Here is a 19,107-nt window from a genome sequence, read left to right on the forward strand (position 1 = left end):
CTCACTTTTTCCTCCTGCATCTAGCAGGTCACCTGCGACGGATCGGCGTCCCGTCCAGGTGGGGAACCTATACACCAAAGAAATCGGGAAACCGGCTTTTATGAGCCACACATGGATCGAGAAGGAACAAACAACAACAACAACAACAGTATATATATATATATATATATATATATATATATATATATATATATATATATATATATATATATATATAGTCGGTGTTTGTCCTGAAATAAGATTACCATTTTCAACAGATATTTACCAAATTTCGTGTAGAGGTTCGGATATATATATATATATATATATATATATATATATATATATATATATATATATATATATATATATATATATATATATATATATATAAATCTGAAGTTGTGTGTCTGTGTGAAGCCTTTTAAAAAAATTTATAGAAATCCACATTTTCCACTTTTTCGTAAAAAGTTTTACATCAATGGAACTTTCTCGATGTGAACTTTCCAGTGCAGTAATTAGATTTTAAAAATTCCGTTTACTTTGTGTGATTTAAGGGAGATTTGGCTGTTGTTTCTAGCAACTTTTATATTTCATCCCTTCTACCTGGAACGCCATTCTTACAAACGCGCTCAACATAAAAATATAGAGAGTAAGAGTTAAAGAGGGAGAGGGAGAGAGAGAGAAAGTGATACATACAACGTCATAGATTAAACTTTCATCTCAGTGTTCTTTGCCTATTTTTCATAACATAGATACGTAAAAACACACGCAACCACACATACATGACCTGTGACAACAACATACACATTGCTCTCAATCTCTATTCATTTCTCCCTCTCTTCCTCTCTCGCTCTCTCAAACGTATACACGTGCAAGTAAACACAATCATTCACATCGTGGTATATTTACAAAACATTGATGGCATAACTACAGAGTTGTATCCCCCAACTTTGGAAGGTCATAACTTTCATAAAAATGAATATTTTTTAATGAAATTTTCTATGCATATATTATTTATTATGTAGATTCCAAATATACACAAATTTTCGGTGAAAGTGTTTTGGAAGGGGGTGGGGTACAATATTCGGAAATTCCACTTAAATTCCTCTTAACTTCCAGGAAAATGAATATTTTTTCATGAAATTTTGTACAAATGTACCTTGATGTATGTACATTTCAAGCATGTAGGAATTTTGAAGGAAACAACTGCAGGTTATTTTTGAGAAGTGTTCCCCACTCGGTGGTGTTTCGGAGCAAGTCGTCCATATTTGTTTCATTTTTCTCTATTATGTGCTTATGTGCATCCTTAGATTTCTAATGAAGTAATAGGCAGTGAAGAGAAGTAGTCATAAGAAAACTTTTAACTACCCCTATTCCTTTCTCTCCCCTCTCTACCTCTTCCTCTCTCGCTCTCTCAAAAGCATACATTCAGTAAAATATAACTCATGTTCGTCAATGTTTTGTAAATTTACCACGATTTTCACTAGGGTGTTAGGGTTAGGGTTTTAGGGTCAGGGTTAGGGTTTAGGATTAATGTTACGGTTACGTTTTTTAGGGTCAGGGTTAGGGTTAGGGTTAGGGTATAGGGTTAGTGTTAGGGTTAGTGTTAGGATTAGGTTTAGGATTAGGGTTGGGTAATCGTGCGGGTGTTAATCTGAAAAATTACAGATATGTAAAAAGTACCGACCCTGCCAGCTATTGTAACTTTTGTTGTTCTGTTTAATATATACATAGATTATGCCTCCAGAGAAGAGAGTTTGCTGGGGAAAGACAGCAACCGGTTTAAAATGACAGCCACAGACTGCAGCAATTCCCCACATTCCAGTAGCTACTTTGAACATAATGCAAAATGGTGCATCAACACCTTCTGCCCAATCTGATAGAATTCTGGCAAAACTGTTTAGCAACAGATCGCCAGCAATTGCTTCATCACAAATTGCCATCCTAGCTCCTGTGAAAAGGGATTACCCTGCTATGTATAATCAGGGCAGCGCAAAAGGTTGTTTTGCACAAGCATTTCTATAGCCAATTACACGGATGAAATTTACGTATGCTTAATAATTTTACGCAAAACAGCCTTCAGACTTTCTCTATTAATTTCATCGTCTTTTGAATTATGAACATATTTACATCATAAGGGTTTTTTCGTTGTAAGGCTTTCTCCTTTAGTTGATTTTCAGCTAGCAAGATTTATCGTAGATGGCATAATGAGTCACACCCGGACAAGGTCGGGTTATACTGCTAGTATATATATATATATATGTAAATTATGGAGAAGTAGTTGATAAATAACAGAAACGTTCTTAGTTTAACACGTCGATCTCTGTTTTGCTTTGACCTCCAGTTCTATTAATCTCTCTCTTTCTCTCTCTGTCACACCCTTTCTCATTTGTCTCTCAAATACACACACACAAATGTAATAGGATATTATCGAACAGTGTGAATGAGTGCTCATCACTGCGTTTGGTTGATAAATAATCTTTGTGAGTTAACAGCGCTACCAAAGGTCTCATTTGGGAAGAATTTCCACAATTTTTAAGTGGACTGCTCGAAAACTATGGAAATTCTTCCCTCACGAAACCTTCGGTAGCATTGTTAATCCACAAATAAATTATAATAAATATATATATATGTGTATATATATATATATATATATATATATATATATATATATATATATATATATATATATATATATATATATACATATATATATGGATAAACACACACACACACAAACACACATACACACACATATATATATATACAATATAGGTAAAAAATTAATGAGTGCTTGCGTTACATAAATAATATTTTCAAGATTAAAATATTTTCAGGAAAAGACAACAAGCGGAAAATATGACATACCTGTGTGTGTGTGTGTGTATATATATCTTACTGTATCAACCAGACTATCGGATATTGTTATACATCGCTGGTCACAATTATATATATTATTCTTAAACAAGGATATTGACAGAGATTTCGAATGTTCAACCAGTGGAGCCATCTTCGGACTGCGATGCATTGAAGTCTGATGATGGCTTAACTAGCTGAAAATTCGAAGGCACTGTCAATAATATTCTTGTTTAAGAATAATGAATTTCTACTTTAAAAAAGTATGGAGTAACGCATTATATTAATGTAAAATTGTTTTTATAACTGAACATTAAAACAGACTAATTTTTGGGGTAATGTGTTTAAAATTCTGCATTTACCATATCTTCGGAAAGTTAGAACACTGTTTCAAATACTACAGATTATAGTATTTTCCATAGGAAATTTATCATTTTATTGTTTTGCATTCAGGTTTCATTTACTCTATAAATCGGATTGTTCATTTTTATAAAGTTTGAATGCTTCAGATTTTTATAAATGCTAATATTCTGATGTATAGAATATAATACCTATTCATTTTAGTAGTATAAACAAATTTAAAATTGAAGTATTGAACGAATAAATTATTTTTTTCTTTTCCGTGATATTTAAAACCACCCAATAACTTTCTGAATATATATATATATATATATATATATATATATATATATATATATATATATATATATATATATATATATATATATATATATATATATATATATATAAATATATATAAATATATATATATATATATAAATATATATATATATATATATATATAAATATATATATATATATATATATATAAATATATATATATATATATATATATATATATATATATATATTTATATATATATATATATATATATATATATATATATATATATATATATATATATATATATATATATTATATATATATATATATATATATATATATATATATATATATATATATATATATATATATATATATATATATATATATATATATATATATATATATATATATATATATATATATATACATATATAATGGCAGTGTTGCAATATATACATTTTATCATTTTATTTTAAATATTATTGTTTCACGGTATTGTTTCAGATACTGACAAAGCATCTGAAGTGAACATGATTTTATATCAATTTGTACAAACTTAAACGTGAAACGCCAATAAATAATTTTCTATCTTCTACGGTGTTGGAACTGCGTACTAACTGCTTAAATATATGGTTCTTAAATTAGGAGTTCTAATAATCTATTTGAATAGCAGCCTGTTTCTGCACCATATCCGTTGTCCAACATCACTCCAGGATCTCAAAATAGTAGCTTGATATGTTTTGTGTAACAAACTGCGTAGACTGCTAGAGAAGATGTCTCTTGAGAGATAATGCTGACAGAAACAAATACCTTAGAATACATTGCTGTCTTGCATTGTTCAAGCAAGATTAAGAACTTCTTTGTCATCATTTTCTGTGTCTGCTTACAAAATTTGTCATAATCACTAGGGGTGGATGGCAAAAGATCTATTGTATCAAGTGTGACAAGAGTAAAATAACCCGAATCAAGAGTTTACCTCTACGTGTGCGACCGTGTTCTTGTCCTCATCGAAAATTGTGTATACTTATGGTTGACCTGGATATTAAATAATATAGTCCGTCTGCTGAAGTACGAACTGCAGCTGCAACTCTTCAGGTAATTATCCACGACAGTCAATTAATGGAAGACAATGTTTTCCAAAATGAATCACTTTTGATTCCAGATTTAATAAAAAAGTGCTTATGCGTAAGTAAACAATTGGTGACGTAAGACAAGAGAGGAAAAGTTTTCCTTGATGTTCTGGTGAAACAGGTGAAGCCTTTTTTTTTTTGATCACCTTAATTTCAGTAAATTTTGTTAACTCTGCAGATTGCTATTTCAGTGACCTCATCTGGAATTGCTGTAACCTCGTTCACAGGTGACAGGACTGCTCGTTCCGCCCCTAAATTGCAACTCAACCTTGCGTACAATGACAGTTCTGTGTGCAATATTGGCAAAGGATTTTCACAAGTAGAAGTCCTCAAGGAGGTCAAGATGACAGTATGAAAGGGATTCCCAGAATCTACCAGACTTATAGTTGGGCTCTCGATCGCACATTATACGTTCTCAGAGATAATATTATAGATGAAGTCATACTCGTCAGTAAGTGTACCCTTTGGAAAGACTGACAGTTTGCCTGTTAATTTCAAGCAAACTCTTACGGGTATCCCAAAAGGTACACCTACTGGTGAGGTGGGAACATTCCTCAAATAATCCTATATTTTGAAAACAGGAGGGAAAATACTATCTATATATGAGCGCTGCCCTTAATAGAGGTGCCTCAGCAGCTCAGCTTACAAAAGTTTTATTTCGAAGAGCGGCGTGGGGTGAGGGTAATGGTCAGCTACTATTTGACACCAAGTAGAGAGATGTCACAATACCAAATAATAGAGGAACAATCATCAACACATCTCAAGAAATGCTACTCAAATATCATCCTAGTCTCTCACAGAATTATAGAATCCAGTCTGTTTTGTGATCGTGCCATCTTGACCCTCAACAATAACACTGTGCAGGATATTAATGTTACTTCATACAACAGATACCAGCCTAATCTCGATTGCACGAATCAGTTCAACAGTACTGCCAACTATCCAACAGAGTTTCTCAGTTCTGCTGTTTTTCCCCCCACGATCTACAACTAAAGTAGACGCACACATTGTGTTTTTACGAAATCTGGATACACCAAAATTCTGTAACAGTAAGAGACTTGTGAAAATGTTTATGCTTCATGTGATGGAAGCACCCATCATCACTGGTTATTCCAAGAGAGACGCTTTCATTCTACGTATTTTTCTCATCTGATATGTTATTTCATCTCGAGTGCCTCCAGTTTCAGTGACTGTCTTTTTCTATGACCAAAATATCTCAAGGGCAGTCTCTCACTGCTGCTGCTGTCGAAATGACGAGTCCATGTTTCTATTATGGTCAGTTCCATGTTGTATGCTCACGTGTTGGGCCAAGCAGACATCTTTTCTTCAGAGCATCAAACCGCAGGACAAGAAATGTTGTTTACCCCAACGCTCTTGCTGAATAAAGCACAATTATGTTAGAATTGCTATTGTTTTACGTGTGGCATATCAATTTAGAGTCACAAAGAATTATATAAAGTAGAATATAAAGTTAACATTTTAAGTCAAGGAAATTAAAAATTTTCAATAAACGCAGTCTCAAAAGCTTCACACGTGGAAAATTGAAAAAATTGGACTTGTTTATGCATTACAATTAAAATATATGGAAATATTACATACAAAAAGCACTACATAAAAGTTTCCAATGCGTAGTTTAGGTATATCTGTTTATTTGCCTGTCTATTTGTCAGTCTGTCTGCTTGCTTGATTGTCTGTCTGTCTGTTTGCTGTGTGTGTTATACGTGTGTGCATGTGTGTGTGTGTGTGTGTGTGTGTGTGTGTGTGTGTGTGTGTGTGTGTGTTTGTGTGTGTGTGTGAATATAAATAAATGAGATTTGAAAATAATTCCAATGTCACAATTCCAATTTATTGTCAGCTACCTCAAAACGGAATATATACGAATACAACAAGAGAAGTGTAGACTCGGAAAACAAGGACCACAATATAAAACAACAATCGTCAAAAATTATTCTTTGATTAATTCATTAATAAATGAAGCTTTCAATGCCTCGAGTTACTATCGTGAGAGAAAAACTCTAAACACAGAGTAGTCGAATAGTAGACGTTAATTATTTCATCGACCTGTTCTGGGCTTTATTTGATCACCTCAAATGACAAAACCCATATAAAAGGGATAACGTTGCCCAAAGTAAACATAAGAGTTGATAATATGAGATTTTCAGAATTTGCAGAAATTGTGAAGTCTATTTTATTATTAAATGACTTAGAAATACATACCTTGAGGAAAGGGTTCTCCAGATCGGGATATCGAACAACACCAAGATCAACAACTCTACGTTCGACACGGACTTTCTTGTAAAACAGTGTTGCAAGGCATTCTACGGCTGCACCGGAAGCAGAAACGATGTTAACAAAATCTTCTATCTCTATTTTGGAGCTGTCAAGAATATCTTTATCTTGAACCAGATTGATGAACCAAGATCGTGCTTGCTCAGCCTAAAATATAGATGGCATAATTTGTTTGTTTTTTTTTTTTACTTAACAGGGCGCTTATAATCTGAAATGAATACATCGTTTTCATAAGAGTAAATCAATATTTGAATTTTAAAATTTTTCTCGTTTTAAAGGAACACTAATTTAAATACTGGATAAAGAAAAATAAAGAAAGAAAGAAAGAAAGAAAGAAAGAAAGGAGAAAAATTAAAAAAAAATTATGCTGCTAATTGCAAATTCAAAGTTGTTGAATCTATTCATAATGACCCGATTTCTAATGAACAGGTTTTCTCACAAATTCAGAACAAGTTTGAAACACTATATTGGCTAATGATTTTAGCGAATATTTGTCGATGTGTATGTAACAACTGGTTATTTCCAATCGCGTGTCGAACTGTAAAAATCTATTTTATTTGCTCTACTGTTGCTAGAACAATTATGACCGCAGGGCGCGGCTGAGAACACTATTTGTTCTGGTGTGTGGTCATTGCCCACTCCACCTCCACCTTCTGCTGATTACCCACCTCTTTTTCTTTCTTTTCTTTTTTGATCCTTTGTAGTTAAATGTTATCAACTGATTAGAAACATATGAGGAAGGGAATTTAATCAGCTTCAATGACGTGCTTCAACTCAGTAGAAACGCAACAAGTGTTCTAAACGACAAACAGTCGGCTTTCACTCAATATGAGATTCTAACGTCTTCAGATGGGAGTAACATAAACACTTTAATTGATAATACTTAATTTCAATTCTGAACTTACAATTGCTCTATCGTAACCACCGGTAGATATACCAAATGATTCAAAACCTTGGAAATCCTGGTTAAAAAACGCTCCATCTTCTGCGGTTTCTAAAAAGGGGTTTTGTGTTAATTTCGCTACGTATTCTTCAAATTTCACTTCTCTCTCATTTGCTTCCTGGTGAAGTCTATCCAAAGATATTTTACTTGCTCCGATCATAACCTGCAACAAAGAATACATTTTTAAACATTAGGCTTTTCTAAAATTGTAATAAATATTTAATAAAAGTGTCTTCCCTCTGAGATATGTAATATTTCGTCAAATAGATCGAAAATGTGAAGAATTTGTTGTCTTCAGGTTTCAAGAAAGAATAATATGATTTAACTGCTTAATAATACTTAAATGTCAGTTTCAAATGAGATAAATTATTTATTCAAAATAGTAATATTGAGTAGACACTTTTCATTACTTGATTAAGTTGCTTTGGAATTTACTAGCACATGAATATAGTTAGGAATATGTTTAATATCATATAAATTTGGTCTGGAGAAAGAAAAGAATTAATTAACGATTTCAAGAATATCAGTAGAAAAAAAAAATTAAAATAAAGCAAAGGAAGAACATTTTCTTTATCATACAATCTTTTCATAGAATCTGTTTAGTAACTGATGTAATGTATTCTTTGTATTTTATCCTTCCCGTCATATCATTTCCCTCACTCACAAAGGTTGACATCTTTTCTGTTTTTCTCTTTAAGTGGGTGGGATGGGGGCTTAGCTATTTAATCTTAAGTTGTGTGGAAGAAGTTTGATTCACAGCCACATGGTTCTGGGTTCGGTCCCACTGCATGGCACCTTGGGCAAGTGTCTTCTATTTTAGCCTCGGGCCTACCAAAGCCTTGTAAGTGGATTCGGAATACAGAAACTGAAAGCAGCCCGTTCTATCTATCTATCTATCTATCTATCTGTCTGTCTGTCTGTCTATCTGTCTGTCTATGCATGTGTGTGTGTCATTCTGTCTGTGTTTGTCCCTCCCATCACTGCTTGAGAACTTTTGTTGGTATGTTTACGTCCCCGTAACTTAGTGGTTCGACAAAAGAGACCGATAGAATAAGTAAGGACTTAAAAAAGTAGGTCTTGGAGTCGATTTGTTCGACTAAAATCCCTCAAGGCGGTTCTTCAGTATGGCTGCAGTTAAATGACTGAAACAAGTAATCGAATAAAAGAAATAGTGGACAAGTTGCGAAAGTTGTGAGAGTTCGAATTCAGTTAAAGCTTAGCTTATTACATTGTATTTATTCGATTCCTATATCGGGCGACGCGTTGAGCCCTTGAGCAATACACTTCCCTTCATTTTGCCCTTGTCTATTCTGCAGAAAAGGAGTAGCAGCAGTAGCTGGATGGGAATTTGATTTTGCGAAGAACTAGCTCCCCATTCAGAGAAGGACTTGTTGTTTCAGTGACCTTAGAAATCTAAATAAGAAATCTAAATCTAAATAAATGAGCTTACGAACTTGAAGAAGACTTGTTTTTTATATCGTTTTTATGGAAAAGATTTTGTTTTCTCCCAGGATTCTTATTAATAATGATCAATATAAAGCAATGATGAAGATGACAATGATCTGTTGAAATGACATTTAGTCAATATAAAAGATTGATAAGTTCAATTACTGTGAGCAGCTCAGAATCTAACGTTTAACGTCTTATCTTTCATTCGAAAGTGAATGCAAATAGAAAAGATGTAACCAGGACTGAAACGAGCACATTTATTAAAGAAATTTTATTATAAACCAAGCTTATGTGTCCCATCATTATGAGTCACCTGCATTGTTCAGATATATGCTAGCCTCTTGCCCATATATTTTTCTTTCTTTCTCACTTTTCCTCTCTTTCACTCTTACTCTGCCTTGCATAAAACATAAAACAGAATATGGCTGACTCAGCACTTGAATGATTGAATGAAACATTTAAAATAATGATGTAATGACAGATCATTGTTGTCTTTCCTTTTCTTTCTTCTGTAACAAAAATTCCATATATAGCAATGCTGTGTCGCAATTAGAATTAAAGTAACGTTAAGATAATCTAATGATAACATTGTTTCTCACCTTAAGTTCATTATCCATCTCTTCAAAGATAGTGTGGGTAAGGTTACCGTAGGATTGAGCCAAATCGCAATGGTAAGGAATGATCTCTGTTTTCATGATGTCTTTAACATTCACATTTTTCAACATTTCCCTACCTTTGTTGATTATAGAAGCAATCGTGACAATTGCTGTAATTGTCGCAACAATAGCGGCCTGTGGCTCTGCATCTGGACAAATATGTAATTAATTAGAAAATATTCACACACAGTAAAATCGCTTTTATAGACTCGTCAAACTTTTATATGATAATACCATATTATCGTCATTTACGAATATATTAATGTATACAAATACATATAAACATACCTGTTGGTGTGTAATTAAATAACAGAAATATGAACAAGAAGTATATCTTTCAAAGGAATGAACCAATAGGGCCTAGGAAAAATATTTTGGAATGTTTATGCGTCTTCCAAGTGTGGAACGGCTTTAGATACAAATTAGAATTGGTTAGAACCTATGAGTACTTACCAGGACACTAAATAATTGTGTAAATACAATGGTTTAAAGAAATTATTCATGTTTTTGTTACTGTTCTCTTTGTTGTTGATATCAAATCAAATGCGACTAAACAACACAATATTTTTTAGCTACTTTCTCTTCAGGTTACTTAAACTACGACTAATTTTTGGAAAAGCATGACTATCACAAAAACATTTTTGGAATATCATATGTGTATATATGTATGCATATAACTACCTGTTATATACTAGTACACTTGTTGGTATCTATTAAATAACACTGAGAATAAGCAAGTTTTCTTGCACAGGAATAAACGAAGACGACTAGGGTAAAATGCGATTTTGGAATGTTCCTGCATTTTCCAAGAGTGGGACGGCTTCAAACAAAAATCAGAAGTGATTAGAATACCTAAATACTTACCACATCACCAAATAATTATGCATATATAACGTTATAGACTATTCAAGTTTCTAAAAAAAATCTTGAAGTTTATTCTGAACAAGCGTATTCAATAGACAAATAAAATGCACTTACCTCCTAAGACTAAAGATTCGGCTTCCTTGACAGCTGTGTTGATATCCATATTGGCTATAAAAATAAGAAAGACAGAGAGTGAGAGAGAAAGAGAAATAGTAATGAACGGTATGTAATATATTTAAAAAGTGTTACTAGAACTGTTGAACAATTACTACCCTCTTGGGAATTGAAATTGCTGTCTAGTTTCGATTCTTATTTTATTCTATTACTCTGGCAAGCATTTGAGAAAACATTAATGTCAAGAAATTCAAATCCATCCTTGTCCTTAAATGTCTAAAATCAATATAGCTAAGCGCAGAAGAAAGAACTTCATTCTAAATGATATTTTTGTTTTATCCGCTCTGATTTGAAATTATTGATAGCGTTGCTTTCGCCTTCCATTTTTGTGCATATTTACGTCCCCTTAATTTAGGATTCAGCAAAATATAAAAAAAAAAGGTCGGTAGAATAAAGTACCGGACTTTAAAAAATAAGCACTGGGGACGATTTGTTCGACTAAACCTGTGAAGGCAGTACCCCGGCGTTGGCCGCAGTCCATTGACTGAAACAAATAAAACATAAAAGATTTGACTGAAATAAACTGCACACTCTGAGACATGTCCAACCCATATCATATATATATATATATATATATATATATGCATACGAAGGTGTGCTGAAAAGTTCATGGCTTTGGGTAAAAGAAAATACAGGAGGATCAGTTAATTATGATTTTATTCAATGTATTCCCCTCTCAGATTCACACACTTATTGCAGCGGTCCTTCAGCCTTCTTAGCCCTGTAAAAGAATCTGAATGGTTGGGTCTCCAGCCAGGCCTTTCGCGAGACCCTTAAAGCCAGGAACTTTTCAGCATCCCTTCATATGGAACTCGACTGAGGATAGAAAGCTCCGAATGACTCGTCCTTGTTTTTTCCTGTCCTTTTTTTGTATCGTCTAACTGTCCGGATGTTTTGTTGCCTGTCACGTTCTTGTTCTATTTTTTGTTTTCTTTATATATATGTCATAAAATAATGTTGTTGTTGTTGTTGTTAGCGATGGTAGTGGTGACGATGATTAAGATACCAGAGTCAATTCAATGGCCAAACAAAATTCTCGGAATTCTCTGTGGTATATTCAGGTGACGATCTATTGACGCACCGTGAACTTTTAAAAATATAAACCCAGGATTTCGAAAATTCGCACCAATTCTTGAAGTGATTTGAAAAACATGTTGTTTATGATTTTGTTACACACACACACACACACACACACACACACACACACACACACACACACACACACACACACGTTTGATTAATAAAGCAAGTCGAGCAATAAATTACTGCATTTTTCGTACATTATTTAAACTTTAAAACGGTTTGATTTTTAACTTTCTCTTTGAAGCGTACCAGTCAGATTCTTGTAAAATTTAATCCCCGGTGCTTGATGATGTGAAACAAGTGAGAGCCATTGTAGAGAAAGCGGTAATCTCCAAGCAAAAAGACATTACAAAGTATTTTCCATTCTAAGTTCTAGCCGCTTCACTTTACCAACGCTACAACTGTTTTAAGGAAAGACTTGGCCAACACTTACTCTCATTCTTCTTAACTATAATTTTTAGCTCTCGTAAGGAGTGGTTGTGTGGTAAGTAGCTTGCTTACGAACCACATGGTTCCGGGTTCAGTCTCACTGTGTGGCACCTTGGGGAAGTGTCTTCTACTAGAGCCTCGGGCCGACCAAAGCCTTGTGAGTGGATTTGGTAGACGGAAACTGAAAGAAGCCCGTCGTATATATATATGGGAGAATATACGAAAAAACAACAACAGACGAGGACAGGTGGTGTAAATAACAAAAGGATGTATTAGTATGACGCTCGGGAATACGGAAAGTCTTTGACGTTTCGAGCTACGCTCTTCAACAGAAAGAATACGGAGACAAGGAGAAAAACACGGAAAAAAAAATTGAATAGTGTCCAGTCAACGGTCAATCATAATAATGGCTGATCATAACAATGGCTGACCGGAAGTTAGAAATTCTTTTTTCAGGAGAGCTAAGAAAAGGGGGAGATAACAAACGGTGATCGAAGAACGAGGGGCTGTGTGTGGGAGATAGAATGCTGGTGATCTTGACGTATGTAGTGTGAAAATGGGGAAGGGAGAAAGCACTTGGTCAGTTGTAGTGTGATGCGAGGGTATTGGTGTGGTGTGATGTGAGGGTGTTGGGAGGTGGGGAAGGCATGGGTGGAGTGTGGGTTAGGCTGAGGGTGGGGTAGAGGTAGGGGTCTGTGGGTAGGGGGTGGGTGGTGGGTGTAAGGAATTGGATGGGGTGGAGTGGGAAGGTAGAGTAGGAGTGTGTTGGGGTGTGGTGGGATGAGCTTATGAGGGGGTGTTGACGATGAAGGGCGAAGGGGAAGGTGGATGTAAGAGAGGGGGAAGAAGGGGAAGATGGGTATGGGAGGGGAGAGAAAGAGAGGAGAGAGGGTGGGTATAAGAGAGGGAAGGTGGATTGAGAGAGGGGGAAGGTGGGTATGGGGGGAGAGAGAGAGGAGGAAGGTGGGAGAAAGGTGGATTAGAGAGGGGGAAGGTGGGTATGGGGGGAGAGAGAGAGGGGAAGGTGGGTATGGGGGGAGAAAGAGAGGAAGCGAAAGAGAGTGAGAGAGAAGAGAGTGAGAGAGAAGAGAGTGGGAGAGAGGGAAGAGGGGTATGGGGGAGAGAAAGAGAGAAAGAGAGAAAGAGAAAGAGAGTGAGCGAGAGGGAAAGAGAGAAGAGAGTGAGAGAGTAAGGGTGAGAGAGTAAGGGTGAGAGAGTAAGAGAGTAAGAATGTAGAGAGTAAGAGTGAGAGAGAGTGAGAGAGAGGGAAAGAGAGAAGAGAGTGAGAGAGTAAGAGAGTAAGAGTGTAGAGAGTAAGAGTGAGAGAGGGGGAGTACGAGAGAAGAGAGTGAGAGTGAGTAAGAGAGAGGAGAGAATAAGAGAGAGGAGAGAAAGAGTAGGGGTGAAGAGAAGTAGGAAGAGAAGTTGGAGTGAAGAGAAGTAGGAGTGAAGAGAAGTAGGAAGAGAAGTGGGAAGAGAAGTAGGAGTGGAGAGAAGTAGGAATGAAGAGAAGGAGGAAGAGAAGTAGGAGTGAAGAGAGGTGAAGAGACGTACAAAGAAGTAGGAGTCGGAGCAGGAGGGGAGGTGGGGAAGGGGGAGAGATGGGTGGTAGGAGGGAGGGTGGGGGAGAGAGACAGGAGGAGGGGGTTAGATGAAGAGAGGAGGGAAGTTGAGCCCATGTGGCGCAAAGGAGCGGAGGGAGAAGACCAATCCCTGTTCACGGCGCAAACGGGAGTCAGGATGGCCCCTGTGCATGGACAGTCCAAACACAGACAGGTGTTGCTGCAAGGAGTGGCCGGCAGAGCGGAAGTGGCGTGACACCGGGGTGTCATTACCAACGTTGATGTCTCGGAGGTGTTCCGCGAATCGGTCGGCCAGGCGGCGCCCCGTTTGTCCGATGTACCGAGAATGGCAGAGAGAGCAGGAGAGGCAATAGATGAGGTTGGTAGAAGTGCAGGTGAAGGAGTCGGTGATGGGTGCTGGTGAGGAGGGTGGTGTTGGAGAGGTAAGGGCAAGTGCGGCAGTGTGGGCGGGAGCAGGGGAACGAGCCAGGTTGGGAGGTTGGGTTGGGGAAGAAGCTGTGGACCAAGAGGTTGTGGGCTCGTTTGAAGGAGGGGAGGGGTCGATTAGGGAAGATGTGGGAGGTGGAGGGGTCGGACTGGAGGCGCCGAAAAGCTCGGAGAATGGAGCGTTGGAGGGGTAGGGTGGTGGGATGGTAGGTGAGGGGAAAAGGGAGGCGGGAAACGGCAGGGCGAGTTCGGGGGGAGAGGGCAGATGCACGGTACACAGAACGTGCTCTGGTAAGGGCGGTGTGGATGGTGGTGGGTGGATATCCTCGCAGGCTAAAGTGGTGAGCCATGAGTTGAGACTGAGTCTCAAAGTCATGGTTGTCGCTACAAAGTCTGCGTAGACGGAGGAATTGGGAATAGGGGATGGAAAGTTTGGTGTGTCTAGGGTGGGAGGAGGAGAAGTTGAGATAGGAGTGTGAGTCTGTGTGTTTGTAGTGGATGGAGGTGCTAAGGGCGGAGTGGAGGATGCTGACCGAAATGTCGAGAAAGGGGACAGAGGTGTCAGCGACAGTACAGGAGAAGTGGATGGCAGGATGGAAAGACTGAACGAAAGAGAGGAACGAGTCAAGATGTTCGCGGGAGAGTGAGGTGGCACACACACACACATATATATATATATATATATATGTATGTATGTGTATGTGTTTGTGTTCTGTGTTTGTCCCCCCAACATCGCTTGACAACCGATGCTGGTGTGTTTACGTCCCCGTAACTTAGCGGTTCGGCAAAAGACCGATAGAATAAGTACTAGGCTTACAAAGAATAAGTTCTGGGGTCGATTTGCTCGACTAAAAGCGGTGCTCCAGCATGGCTACAATCAAATGACTGAAACAAGTAAAAGAGTAGTCAGGAAACAAAGAAACGGTGAATGTGTGTGTGGGGGGATGAGTTTTCGTTTAGCCCAGGTCAACTACAATCGTGCAGCATACCTATGATGAAAGGGATTCCAAAAGTGACAATTCTGTCATTTTGGGGATTTTCCAGTGTGTCCCTCCTTTTTGTTTTGATCAGAATAAGATTTTACAGTTCTGAATTTAAGAGATGAGAAATTATGTACATTATTTACATTTGACGATATTTGTCCTCATCTTGTTTGTTGTTAACACAACGTTTCGGCTGGTATACCCTCCAGCCTTCATCACGTGTCTTTCAGAAATTTCGAACCTGGGTTCTCATTCCTAAGGTGTTTTTCGATGTTATTATTATTATTATTATTATTATTCAGGTCACTGCCTGGGATCGAACTCGAAATCTTGGGGTAGTAGTCCGCGCTCTTAACCACTACGCCATATGCCTGTGGGCAAGACAAGCTAGTTTTTGATGGAGCTTCTATATATGTCTCCATTGAAGTCTAATGTCGGCTCCGTACCGATTAGATAATACAGTTCTACGGGCATATGGTGGCCTACTAACTCCAAGATATCGAGTTCGATTCCAGGTAGTGACCTGAATAATAATGATAATAATAATAATAATAATAACAATAATAATAATAATAATAATAATAATAATAATAATAATAATAATAATAATAATAATAAGTGTTGGCACTCCGTCGCTTACGACGTCGAGGGTTCCAGTTGATCCGATCAACGGAACAGCCTGCTCAGGAAATTAACGTGCAAGTGGCTGAGCACTCCACAGACACGTGTACCCTTAACGTAGTTCTCGGGGATATTCAGCGTGACACAGTGTGACAAGGCTGACCCATTGAATTACAGGCACAACAGAAACAGGAAGAAGAGTGAGAGAAAGTTGTGGTGGAAGAGTACAGCAGGGTTCGCCACCATCCCCTGCCGGAGCCTCGTGGAGCTTTAGGTGTTTTCGCTCAATAAACACTCACAACGCCCGGTCTGGGAATCGAAACCGCGATCCTATGACCGCGAGTCCGTTGCCCTAACCACTGGGCCAGTGCACCTCCACTAATAACAGCAACATCGAAAAATATCTTAGGAATGAGAACTCAGGTTCGAAATTTCCCAAAGACACCTGATGAAGGCTGGAGGGTATATCAGCCGAAACGTTGTGTCAACAACAAACAAGATGAGGACAAATATCCGTCAAATGTTAATAATGTAAATAATGAAGAATAAGATTTCTGTTACTTCTAGCTGAGCGAAGTATGACATAGACGCTCTTTTGTCCTATTTCTGGTAGAAAACATCACTAAGCTTGAGGTTTCTCGCACAGCATAGAGTAAGAAATTAAAACAAGGACCAGCAACTGAGTAGTCACAGAGTTGAACTTGATCTCGAATTTTATAAGAATAAACTCAAGCTCTGCTGCGTGCTTTATATGAACATAGCCCCTAATTACAAAAACAAAATATCATATTACACCACAAACACACTCAACAACAGGCAAAACAAAGAAAAGACAACACTATTGAATTAAATACAAAACTCTCGGTTATTCATGACGTACGAATCCGGAATCACGCTATATTTGTATAGAGTGAAACAAAACATCAGGAAGAGCTTGTCAAGTTTGAGTGGCAAGTGTTTAGGAATAATTTCTATAGATATTGATTTTTCAGATAAATTCGTTCGTTTCTTTCCAATGTTATTTGAATCAAGATGCTGTGATTTCTACTGTCAAGGCACTAACAAGCTATTAGAAAGTTGATAAGAAGGAAAATTTATTTTTGATCGATTTGTCCAAATTGTTGATGAAATAAGAATTAAAATGAAAGAAAAAAAACAGCGAACGAATTTATCTAACAATCCAATACTTAGAACATAGAAACTATTTTATGGGGAACCCCATTACATATCACTTCAATGTGTTAGATAATACATCATTTTCGCATTTGCAATTATATTTGCGACGATACAAGTGACAAACTGAATCGGTTCACGTCGACGGTCTTTCCCTTGGATGGAATCGGTGGCGTAGAGAGAATAGACTCAAGTATAACCAGCTGTTAGTCTCTTCTCCCCACGTCTTCTTTAAAAGATCTTTCCCATCCCTACACATACAGATTAATGATCAATCTTGACCAATGGATGCTCCAATAAGCATTTACCAAAATAATGCAAGTTTCAATTTTATTTCTTTGTAGTCACTAGCAACATTTGGTGTGGGCAACTGAGAAGTAATGTTCACAGTATAACTGCTTCAATGAAAGATATACAATCGTAGGATTTAAAAGATACAATATTTTTTTAAAAATTTGCTTTGGAGTTAAAGACAATTTAAATAGCCTGACATGATGGTGACACGTAATTCAAGCAATACTTCAGAATTATTCTAGTACACTTTTTACTTAAATTTCTTGCAAAGTGACGTTTTCTTATTTTTCTTAATATATTAGTACTATATCAATAATATATACATGTGTGTGTGTGTATGTGTGTGTATATGTATGTATAGTTTATGTCATAAGAATTTTGAACTTGAAGTAGATAATGCTATAGATAATAGCGTGTAAATATTCGGTTAAAATCTTTGGCTAAAAAAAAAAAAAAAAAAAAATCAAAGGCTGATAAGAATAAAGTTTCTAAACTGGTTAGAGAAACTCGAAGGATTGCTTCGTCTAATGATAGAACGGCTGTCATGTTTACAGAAGATATAGGTTCGTGTTCCACTAGCAGCCTTTCTATCTAAAGGGGATTTGAACCCAATATCTATACGATATTATTTTAACCTTTTTCTACTTTGAGTTTAACCGTTAAAATGACACACACACGCACACATGTATACGTGTATACGCATCCATGTGTGATTGTGTATACATACATATCTATCTGTCTATCTATATATATAATCAATGTTACCTTGAGTTAAAACTCTATAAGTTTATGAGTTCATTTGAAGATGTTGCAGAAGAATTTAAAACATAACACATGAAATGCCATCCACCTCGAGTGATATTTTTTATTGCACTGTTTTCAGATTATTTAACTGTCCCAAGTATAAATGTTGTCAACTTACCACATATTGCTGAGAAGCAGAGTACAGTAACCAGACAGGTTACACTAATGAAATTCTTCATCTTTGAATCAGATGGGGGTTTCCGAGTTGCACTGCTTCTGTCTCACTTCGTCTGGCCAGCAAAAAACTGCTAAGTAGTCTTATAAGCAGTAAAGCAGATGGAAAGCTTCACAGGACCATTGTCGATTTAATATATATACAAACGATTACAATTGACAACAACAGTATCTTTTAAATTGAATAAAAAAAACTGCTTTTGATAACTATATACAAAATCGGTGAAAACATAAAACTAGTAGCTTTTGAATTTACACAATGCCTCTTTCGTTAGCTTAAATAGATGGACTCTTGTCACGTCAACTGATAAAAAAGAAAATTATTGCTTGAGAAAGAAATCTTGTTGAATTAATCTTATTCTTCGTGTGTGAGGTTTGCAAGCCAGATGTACAGTTCTCAATGAGAGTGTGAACACATCTGGTCAGTTGAGTTTACTGCCATGTTTTAGATTCTTAATGTATTTAGCAATCTGATTTATTTATCTCAGAATTGGAACAAAAAATGGCAAGAAAAATGGTCATGGTGAATATTTGTTACTTTGTTAGTTTCTTTCTTTATCTGTTCA

The 19,107-nt window shown here is 36.5% G+C and overlaps 1 protein-coding gene across 3 annotated transcripts in view; it reads right to left on the bottom strand.

Moving 5' to 3' along the window:
• The window catches only part of LOC106883825 (uncharacterized), a 58,968-nt gene extending 40,365 nt beyond the window's left edge, over positions 1–18,603 (bottom strand). For all 3 annotated transcript variants that reach the window (XM_052968652.2, XM_052968653.2, XM_052968651.2), the window contains exons 1-5: positions 18,486–18,603; positions 10,912–10,965; positions 9,877–10,082; positions 7,791–7,991; positions 6,814–7,032 (exon numbers count right to left, since the gene is read on the bottom strand). In XM_052968652.2, coding sequence (XP_052824612.2) covers positions 6,814–7,032; positions 7,791–7,991; positions 9,877–10,082; positions 10,912–10,965; positions 18,486–18,546 — 741 coding nt within the window. In that variant the 5' untranslated portion in view covers positions 18,547–18,603. The remainder of the gene's footprint in view (positions 1–6,813; positions 7,033–7,790; positions 7,992–9,876; positions 10,083–10,911; positions 10,966–18,485) is intronic.
• Between the last annotated feature and the right edge of the window lie 504 nt (positions 18,604–19,107).

The sequence above is a fragment of the Octopus bimaculoides genome, chromosome 6, assembly GCF_046866305.1.
Source record: "Octopus bimaculoides isolate indiv1 chromosome 6, ASM4686630v1, whole genome shotgun sequence".
Lineage (NCBI taxonomy): Eukaryota > Metazoa > Mollusca > Cephalopoda > Octopoda > Octopodidae > Octopus > Octopus bimaculoides.